This window comes from Nicotiana tabacum, chromosome 21, assembly GCF_000715075.1.
Source record: "Nicotiana tabacum cultivar K326 chromosome 21, ASM71507v2, whole genome shotgun sequence".
Classification (NCBI taxonomy): Eukaryota; Viridiplantae; Streptophyta; class Magnoliopsida; order Solanales; family Solanaceae; genus Nicotiana; species Nicotiana tabacum.
In genome coordinates this window covers 88,223,572-88,234,966 of record NC_134100.1, presented here as the reverse complement: position 1 = coordinate 88,234,966, position 11,395 = coordinate 88,223,572, and the positions used below count along the sequence as shown (strand labels likewise).

At 34.8% G+C, this 11,395-nt stretch overlaps 1 protein-coding gene across 1 annotated transcript; it reads left to right on the top strand.

Moving 5' to 3' along the window:
* Positions 1 to 6,487: 6,487 nt before the first annotated feature.
* Positions 6,488 to 8,937, top strand: LOC107825097 (UDP-glucose flavonoid 3-O-glucosyltransferase 6-like). The gene is given in 2 exon segments (NM_001326143.1): positions 6,488 to 6,919; positions 7,672 to 8,937. Coding segments are annotated over 2 exon segments (1,449 nt in total). The 5' UTR covers positions 6,488 to 6,576; the 3' UTR covers positions 8,778 to 8,937.
* The last annotated feature ends 2,458 nt before the right edge of the window (positions 8,938 to 11,395 follow it).

Sequence of the window (11,395 nt, the reverse complement as noted above, 5' to 3'; positions counted from 1 at the left end):
TGAATAAAAATTGATAAATTTTTCATTTAAGTAGCTGAAAGTAGGTCAAAACTCACTAATTTCTTGATTGATTTTTATTGTAGTTCGTAGTTCATTCATCAAAGTTGTATCTACAGATAAATCACAAAAGAAAATTGTTGCTTCTACAGTGAAATTGATCGATTTTTGAGTGAACTTTGGAGCTCCTTTTGAGAAGTTTTTGGGAGAGAATGCCATGATTTACAGAATGTAGGTCTATGTGAAATTGATACGCTTGGAAAACAGGGAAGAAAGGAAGATCTTTAGCGTGATTCTCGGATAGAAGAATCCTTCCTTGCGTGTATCTATAATTTTCGGCTACTTTTGGTAAGTGTCTAATTTTGGACTAGAGGTTGGTAAGTTTGAGTTTAAATTGGCTATTTCTTTACTTTTCCCTTTTGGATATGCATGTTAACTTGTTTGGTCTTGATCAACAGGGCCGATCCAATTCAGGACCGGCCCATTTAATATTCGTTTTTGGGGAAGTTACGCCACATGTCTATCTACACGGCCTCTTTAGACCATATATCCTAAAGTTAAAAATCTTTAAAATAATTACTTCATATAACTTATTTATCCTAACAGTCACGATTTTATAGGATAATATCCCTTAAATGTAGCCATAACTATAGATAGTGAATTGAATTTTGCTATTTACCTCTCTCCTATCAATGCCAATTACTCTAAGTTTATCATATTCCTAGAAAACACGTTAGAGACTCTTCAAATTGAGGAAATTAAATATGCATTCCATAATAAATAGCAGTATTCAATTTAAACCATAGATAATATTTAGTTTATATATTCAATAATACATTAAAAATAATATTCTTAAAATAAAGAGGCATATTCATTTTTTTATATTGATAACAATTACTTTATATATTATTTAATTTAAAACTTAGAGTATTCACTACATCTATGATAATATTCAATAACTACACAATGATATTCAATTTATAGGTTATTATTATTATTCGACTCACGTATTCAACTTAGTTTTCGATTTACAACTCAAAAGTATTCTACTATGTATAGTAGTATTCAAAATATAATACTAGAATATTCTATTAAAGTGTCCAATTAAAATCTAAAAATTACATCAACATTACTAGAATATATTATTAAAAAATAGTAGTATTCGAAATAGATTCTAGCAATATACCAATATTTAATCACAAAAAAGAACATCCTATTAATGTACTATATTATTAAAATGTGTTGGTTTGAATATTATATTTTATTTTGGTTTGAATATTGTACTCCAAATTAAAATATTATGATATGTTTGATTTGAATATTATATTTCAATTTAAAATATTGTGGTATGCTTGGTTTGAATATTGTATTCTTCATTAGAATATTATGGGATGCTTCATATGAATATTGTATTCCAATTTAAAATATTGTGGTATGCTTACAACAACAACAACAACAACAACAATAACATACCCAATATATTCCCAACAGGTAAAGTGTAGGGAGGGTAGTCTGTACGCAGATATTAGCCCTACCTAATAAAGGTAAAGAGGTTGTTTCTAATAGACCCTCGACTTAGGAAAGTATAAGCACCACATTAATGAAAATGTAGACAAGAAGGGACAGTACCAAAAAACCATATAAAAGCAGAGTAAAAACAACAAGATAGTAAGGTGATCAACAATGAAACAAACCAACAGCTAGTCATAAAAATATACTACCAACAGAAAGCGATGGTGCGTGCCAATACTACTGTTATGAATACTCTAGACTAACTACTCCACTACCCTAATACTCGACCTCCATACCTTGCTATCAAGAGTCATGTCCTCGGTCAGTTGAAGTTGCGCCATGTCTTTCCTAATCACCTCTCTCCACCTCTTTCTTGGCCTACCTCTACCTCTCAGTAGGCCCTCCAATGTCAACATCTCACACATCCTCACCGGGGCAACTATGCTCATCCTCCTCACATGACCAAACCACCTAAGCCGCGCTTCCCGCATATTTTCCTCAATAGGGGTCACACCCACCTTGTCGTGAATAACCTCATTTCTGATCCTATCTAACCTGGTGTGCCCGCACATCCATCTTAACATCCTCATCTCTGTTACCTTCATCTTCTGGACATGAGCGATCTTGACTGGCCAACACTCCTCCCCATACAACATCGTTGGTCTGACCACCACTCTGTATAACTTACCCTTAAGTTTCAGTGGCACCTTTTTGTCACACAAAATATCGGAAGCGAGTCTCCATTTCATCCATCCCGCCCCAATACGATGTGTGACATCTTCATCAATCTCCATATCCCCTTGAATAATAGACCCAAGGTACTTAATAATCCCTATCTTAGGGATGACCTGCGAGTCCACCCTCACCTCTTCTTCCCCTCCTTGAGTCTCGCCACTGAACCACATATTCTGTCTTGGTCCTACTTAACTTGAAATCTTTAGATTGCAGGGTCTGCCTCCATACCTCTAATTGCGCGTTCACATCGTCTCGTGTCTCGTCAATGAATACAATATCATCTGCAAATAGCATGCACCACGGCACCTCCCCTTGGATGTGGCACGTCAGTACGTCCATCATCAGGGCAAACAAAAAAGGGGCTGAGTGCTGACCCCTGATGCAACCCCATCATAACCGAAAAATGATCTGAGTCCCTACCCACCATCCTCACTCAGGTCTTTACTCCATCATACATTTCCTTAATTAACCTAATGTAGGCAATATGTACACCTCTAGCCTCCAAACATCTCCACAAAACCTCCCTCAGAACTTTATTGTATGTCTTTTCTAAGTCGATGAACACCACATGCAAGTCCTTCTTTCTCCCTATACTGATCCATCAATCTCCTAACAAGGTGGATGGATTCTTTAGTCGAACGTCCCGGCATAAACCCAAATTAGTTCTCGAAAATAGACACACTCCTTCTCACCCTTAGCTCAACCACTATCTCCCAGACTTTCATAGTAAGGATAAGCAGCTTGATACCCTGATAGTTATTGCAATTTTGGATATCACCCTTGTTCTTGCATACAGGAATCATCGTGCTCTACCTTCACTCTTCGGACATCTTCTTCGTTCTAAAAATGACATTAAATAATCTAGTGAGCCACTCCAATCCTGCCTTGCCCGCACTCTTCCAAAACTCCACCGGAATTTCATTCGGCCCGATCGCTTTACCCCTGCTCGTCTTATGCATAACCCCCTCAACTTCATCAACTCTAATCCGCCTACAATAGCCAAAGTCACAATGACTCTCGGAGAGTACCAAATCAGTTAGTATAATTCTCTTGTTCCCTTCCTCGTTCAAGAGACTATGGAAGTAGGTCTGCCATCTACGACGAATAAACCCCTCATCCAACAAAACTCTACCTTCTTCGTCCTTGATGCACTTCACTTGGTCCAAGTCATGCGCCTTCCTTTCTCGCGCCTTGGCTAACCTAAACAACCTCTTATCCCCACCTCGACCCTCGAGTTCCTCATACAAAGGACTAAAAGATGCAGTCTTGGCCGCCGTAACTGCTAGCTTTGCCTCTTTCTTAGCCAACTTATAATGCTCCCTATTCGCCCTCTTCTCCTCCTCGTCTACACTTTCCACTAGCTTTAGATATGCTACTTTCTTGGTTTTCACTTTTTCTTGCACCTCTTCATTCCACCACGAGTCTCCATTGTGACCACCAGAGTAACCCTTTGAAACCCCTAATACCTCTCTCGCGGCCTCCCTAATGCAGTGCGCAGTCGTGGTATTGTCTTCTATAATTGTGGTATGCTTGATTTCGAATATTGTATTCTAATATTTTATTTTTGGTTTGGTACTATGTTCTAAATTAGAATATTAATAATATTATTAATAATAATAATATTCCGATTAAAACTTACCAATATACTATTTAATATAATAGTGTTCGCGGGATAGGTGAAGTTCATGCATTTTTTTTAAAAAAAAATAAAAAAATAAAATAAAATAATAAAAATAAAAATAAAAAAATAAATAAATATATATATATATATATATATATAAAGGAAAACCAAAGAAAATATGGACTTATGAAAGAGATTTAAAAAAGGACAAATAAGAAGGGGAAAACCATAAATAAATGGAGTCTTTATGATTGGGCTAAAACCACCTCGAATGAAGAACTAAAAGACTAATCATGGAATTAACAATTGGGAAGATTTGTTTCGGGAATAAGATTGATTAGGGTTATGAGTTTTAAGAATTTAGCTGTGAAGATATGTGAGAGAGAAATTGAAAGTGAGGAAATATGTGTGTGTGAGAGAGAGACTATTAATGATGATTAACGTGGTACTAAATCCAATCCCTTATAAAGTGGGATTTGATAGGTAGTATATAATGATATTCAAAAGTTTAAAAAGAAATAAAATATTATAAAGTGGGTATACAGAGAAAAATAAATAATTTGAAAGTATAAAAAAATTAACGGGTGTTTTTAAAGGGCATATTGTATAGATTTCTCTTGTTGCTTCGAGTGAATTACACAAATAGCCCTCAACGTGGATTATCTTGAATTTTTGTTCCCGATTGTCTCACGGTCACGAGCAGAACTTCAAATTTAACGAGTGTTGTTCTTTCTTTGCCTCATGGACAACACTTTTAACTTTTGACTTAAAGTTAAAAACTACCCAAAAAGTATTATATTTCTGCAATTTTTGCTTCTTCCATATTACTCATAAAGAAGTTACTTCGAGTATTCTAATGACTGTCATCTAGTTTCTCTTGACTATGTTATTATCCCACCAACGTATATAGAGTATTTTAATATGCAACGAGGATTATAACAATTTGTTTTTACCATCTATAAAGTAATTAAAATTATTATCCCTTTAATAAACCAAAAACAGAAGGAAAAGCAAAAGAACCGCTTTATGCAGCCAATGTACAAACCGTGAAGGTGGAGGGTATATGGCTGTGCATCGGTTGGATCGGATAGGATTTTGTATATTTGGGATTTCGGATTCTACAAAATACAATCCGAATTAGCATCGGATTGGATTTTAAAGTTTGTATCGGATAAATATTTTGAATTTTCGAATCGAATTGTACACGTTATTAAGGCCTATTATTGCTAATTGGATTTTAAAATTTTCCTACATTGCTCAGACAATAAAAACATCTGAAAAGTCCATCAGCCGACACCAGAATCCAAATAGGCAAAGATGTCTAGGTGGCTACGTTATGTTACTGATGAGAATCTCCATAATTTATGATCTAATAAAGCCCTAAAATCCAGAATTATTTTTCACCAAATATTCCCCCATTTAACCAATATTTCTTTTTCTTTTTTGGTGAACAAATTTTTTATTAACTAAGTTTTAACGAATAGATGATATTGGGTAAAAAAGCTTACCCATCACAAATTGTTTTCTTATATGTTGACATGACATATTTATATAAACAAAATATAAAATTGACCGATTCGCCGAAACTGAATACATTCGCTAGCTAAAATCTGTATATTATTTTGCCGGTTATTATTTTTAAAAATAATTAAAAATATGTATTTCTCTATTTCTAATGGTATCCCTATAAATTCTTTTACGCATTATAAAAGATGCTTACAGAGCAAGGAAATAACGAAAGATTTGGTCAACGCCGTTAACACCCTCGCATAAATTCCTCTTATTTTGAGAAGTAAAACCACAAAATATGAAGAGATTTCAAATAAACAAATGCATTGAAAAGACAAACCAGCAAAGCCATGACATCATTACCAGTCTTGATCACCAAGATAAATCTAAGTACTTTTTAGCATTCACTCCGCTTAATTACTTGGATATTTCCTTTTGTTCCCCTGACCTTTTAAAAGAAAAAAGAAAAAAGAAAAAAGAAAAAGGATTTTTGAAATTATTTAAACAATTTATAAATATTTATATGGTTATAAATCAACTTATTTAGAATAAAATATAAAATTTTTAAATTATTTTTAAATAAAAAAAGTACAAAGAAAGCAAAACAAAAATATTGTTGTCATCATGCTCAATTAGTAATAACTTGACTTCAGCTCCGGGGACTAGTCCAGCCTTGTGAAGGGAGAGGATTTCGTGGGCGGAAGCTACTTCTCATTTGTTGAGACCCCAGAGTTCGTTTTTTTCGTTTTTCAGGTTCCGTCTTAACCTCGTTAGCAAACGGAGTTGGCTAGCTGCTGACAGATATTTTACGGCTACATAATCATCAATGTCTTTCACTGCATAGCATTTGCCGTGACATTGTTATTCTTTTTGTATCAGACTAAAAATAAAAGTGTGTCACGTAAAATAAAACACGACGAGTACAACATATAGTAATATGTTTCGCCTAAGCCATGACATCATTCTCATTCTTAATCACCAAGACGACTTAATCTTGTCATTACTCCACTTACTAAAGTATTTAATTTCAAGACTCCAAGTAATTAACCTTTTAACATATCTACTATATTATAAATAGCTAATCAGAGGGGTTATCATCAGACCAGTTCAATCCCAAGTCATAACAAACTCTAGTTTCCTCTTCAAGTTTCAAACAAATATCAAATTTCAACTTGAGTATAAACCTTTAAGCCAAGAAGAAAATGAAAGAAACCAAGAAAATAGAGTTAGTCTTCATTCCTTCACCAGGAATTGGCCATTTAGTATCCACAGTTGAAATGGCAAAGCTTCTTATAGCTAGAGAAGAGCAGCTATCTATCACAGTCCTCATCATCCAATGGCCTAACGACAAGAAGCTCGATTCTTATATCCAATCAGTCGCCAATTTCAGCTCGCGTTTGAAATTCATTCGACTCCCTCAGGATGATTCCATTATGCAGCTACTCAAAAGCAACATTTTCACCACGTTTATTGCCAGTCATAAGCCTGCAGTTAGAGATGCTGTTGCTGATATTCTCAAGTCAGAATCAAATAATACGCTAGCAGGTACATTGGTATCAATTTCACGTATAGTTGTTTTATTTTACTTGTTGTAACTATTAGGGGCAGCAATTTGAGTCCAAACCCGTCCAGAGATTAATGGGTTGGGCTACAACATTTTAGTTCATGGGTCTAAATAAGCTGAGCCCAAGTTAATCCATTATTTTTTATAGCCCATTCTGATTCTGACCCATTAACTAACCCAAATACAACCCAGGAAGTTCACCCCAAAACAAAGGGATCTCAACCCAACTTATCTAGAAATTTATTTTTAGCCCAAATACAATCCATGGATCTCATCCCATTCTGTTTTTTCGTTTTTCACCCCTTCCCAACCCCTAATTTTGTATTTTTAATTTTCAATTTTTTGTTTTTTTCTGCACCACCCACCCACCCCCAACCCCTAAAAAGATTGTATTTTTAATTTTATGTTTTCTGTTTTTTCATTTTTTTGCACCACCCTCCACCCCAAGCTCTTCCCAAAAAAAAATTTACTTTTTTTTTTTATATATTTTTAATTTTCTATATGAGTTTAACTTTAATTGACAAAGTAATATTTTCATGACTTTATGTTATAGTGAATAAAGTTTAACGACGTTTACTATTTAGTTGGTAATATTCACTTCGGTAACATTAAAAGCGGGTTCAACTGCCGCTTGAACCAACATGGATCCGTCTCTCAATGTTACAAGAGATCGTTTTATGACATTACTATTATAGCGATAAAGTTTACTTACCTTACTAAAATTAACTGGCAGGTATTGTTATCGACTTGTTCTGCACCTCAATGATAGACGTGGCCAATGAGTTCGAGCTACCAACCTATGTTTTCTACACGTCTGGTGCAGCAACCCTTGGTCTTCATTATCATATACAGAATCTCAGGGATGAATTTAACAAAGATATTACCAAGTACAAAGACGAACCTGAAGAAAAACTCTCTATAGCAACATATCTCAATCCATTTCCAGCAAAATGTTTGCCGTCTGTAGCCTTAGACAAAGAAGGTGGTTCAACAATGTTTCTTGATCTCGCAAAAAGGTTTCGAGAAACCAAAGGTATTATGATAAACACATTTCTAGAGCTCGAATCCCATGCATTAAACTCGCTCTCACGAGACAAGAATCTTCCACCTATATACCCTGTCGGACCAGTATTGAACCTTAACAATGTTGAAGGTGACAACTTAGGTTCATCTGACCAGAATACTATGAAATGGTTAGATGATCAGCCCGCTTCATCTGTAGTGTTCCTTTGTTTTGGTAGTGGTGGAAGCTTTGAAAAACATCAAGTTAAGGAAATAGCCTATGCTCTGGAGAGCAGTGGGTGTCGGTTTTTGTGGTCGTTAAGGCGACCACCAACCGAAGATGCAAGATTTCCAAGCAACTATGAAAATCTTGAAGAAATTTTGCCAGAAGGATTCTTGGAAAGAACAAAAGGGATTGGAAAAGTGATAGGATGGGCACCTCAGTTGGCGATTTTGTCACATAAATCGACGGGGGGATTTGTGTCGCACTGTGGATGGAATTCGACTTTGGAAAGTACATATTTTGGAGTGCCAATAGCAACCTGGCCAATGTACGCGGAGCAACAAGCGAATGCATTTCAATTGGTTAAGGATTTGAGAATGGGAGTTGAGATTAAGATGGATTATAGGAAGGATATGAAAGTGATGGGCAAAGAAGTTATAGTGAAAGCTGAGGAGATTGAGAAAGCAATAAGAGAAATTATGGATTCCGAGAGTGAAATTCGGGTGAAGGTGAAAGAGATGAAGGAGAAGAGCAGAGCAGCACAAATGGAAGGTGGCTCTTCTTACACTTCTATTGGAGGTTTCATCCAAATTATCATGGAGAATTCTCAATAATTAACAGCGTTAAATGGCCATCCCAAGCCGGTATCTATCAATAACAGTCTCTCTACATTCACGGGGCAGAGGTAAAAGTATACTGAATTTGTTGTTATTGTTATTAAATGACCATCAGATTCTGGCCAATAGCACTTATGATATTAATAATTTTCTCAATAAAATTTATGTATACTTTGCGGTTTATATTAGGAAATTCGCTGAATATTTATAAATATTCAGCTGCAAACCATATAAATAAAGACGCCTATGTAGTTGATAGAATACCATGTGAACTAGAATGACACATAGCAGACACAGTCGAAGTGATATATCAAAGCCAACGCAAGGAAAGACCTCCAACTCGAGCCATAAAATGCAAATTCTCCTAATGATTCTCCAACCTTTATTGGTCTGTTCGGGGTTATAATTAAGTTCATTGTATCAAATAATCTAGTGAAATGGATCAATTTTGCCCCTATATTATCCGAAATTGAGCAATTTTGTCCGTAAGACTTTTGTGTCTAATGTTACCCTTGCATTAGGAAAAAGTCTTGTTTTTTACTCTTTACCCTTATTAATGGAGCTCCAACCTAAGGGTTATTTTACACCGTAGACAAAAGTTGAGCGGTAAATCCAGATCTTTTTCACAAATAATTTGAACAAGCAAAAAACTAGCAATTTCACTTATTACGGTACTTATTTATAGTTATTTTTTAAATAACTTGATAGCTAAATTTTTGATAATGTTAGTCAATTAAAGTTAAACTCATATACCAACGTATACATAGTAAAATTTAATACATACACACTAGTAATGCAGAATTATTTTACACTAGCAACGTATAATAAATTCGTTGTACTCCAACAGGTGATTTGTCTTAATTTCCAAATAACGTGCATGTAACACAATTATTTGTAGTTACTTTCTAAGTGATTCGATGTTATAAAAATACTTAAACTATCATATGGTTAAAGTTGGTCAATTAATTACATAAATGAAGAGCAGTGAGGAATAAGAAATTGACTTTGTCGAGGAAGCATATAAATTTATGTTGAAATATTCAACGCATTCTTCTTTTTTGGGCAGTGGGCTGATATTTTATTGTCGATCGGTATATTGATTAGTGGAATTCGTTTAGTCTAACAATTGTATTTTTGACATGCATTTTCTAAATAATTACTTCATCCGTTCACTTTTAGTTGTTCATTTTTTTTATTTGCATCCTCCTTAAGAAAAAAATTAATGAAGTATGTATTTATAATTTTACTTATAATAATAATAGCATTTCAAAAAACTTTGAAAAATAATTTGGAGAATGAGTACTTAATAATAAGGGTTAAACAAGAAAAATAAAATTATCTTTCTCTTGATTTAGTATAATGAACAAGTAAAAACAAAAATATATTTTTATTATAGTGCATAAGTAAAAGTGAAACGAGTAAGTGCTAATACCATCAAAGTTCCCTGGTAAACTTCCTTTCTCCTGCTATTTATGTCACACACAAAATAACATCTTCTTATTCAGACATGCAACATCATTTTCAGGCGTACCACTACTAAAACTCCGGCAAATACCGTCCAAAAAAATCGACCAAAGTTGGTCGATAATGACCAATAACCGTTCAAAACGTGACCATTTTCGTGTGGACAGTATTTTGAAGGTCGGAATGGCATACCGACCAACGTTGGTTGGTATGCTCTACACGACCATCTGACAATATATTTGGCTTACCGACCAAAACTGGTCGGAATACTATATTATTAATTTAATTTTACCGACCAAACTTGGTCGGTGTATTAAGTTTATTAATTGTTCCTACCGACCAACTTTGATCGGTATTTGAAAATATATTTTTTGTATAAATTATTAAAATTTAAAAAAACCGACCAACTTTAGTCGGTAATGTAAAATTTATTTTATTTTAAATAATTTAAATGTAACAATACCGACCAAAATTGGTCGATAAGCTGGACTGGGCAGGCAGAAAACCGACCAAAGATGGTCGGTAATGTTGAATTCTGGGAATTCATTGCACATTCACCGACCAACATTGGACGGTAATGTGCAATTTGATTTTTTTTTATTAGTAACCGACCAAGGTTGGTCGATTTTCTGGTTTTAATTTTGGAAGAATATGCCTGTTTTGGTAGCTACACCACCTGCCAAATAGAAACAGCATACCAATACCCCTAATTCAAATGTAATAACCACCAATTCACCACAAATCCAACCAAAAACCCAATAACAACAATAACAACCAAACATCCAATTAATACTTTAAAACTAACAAATTAAAGTGCAATTGAACATCACAATCCAAAACCAAGCAAATACTAATTACAACAAGTTCAAAATTGTTCAATCTAATCCAAAACTGGTTCTATTAGTCTAGTTCAAAGTATATCAAAGTAATTATCAAGGGGTATTTTCTACAACATCATTATCACCGTCTGATGAACTTTCATCTATAAGACGGTATAGAGAACGGTCTTGTGGAGGACGGGAAGAACGATCACGGGAGGACGGGAGGAACGATCACGAGCAGGACGGGAGGAACGATCACGCGGAGGTCGAGCCTCTGGCGATGACTCACGAGACCGGGGCAACGGAAAAGCTCCAGTAGATAGGAGAGTT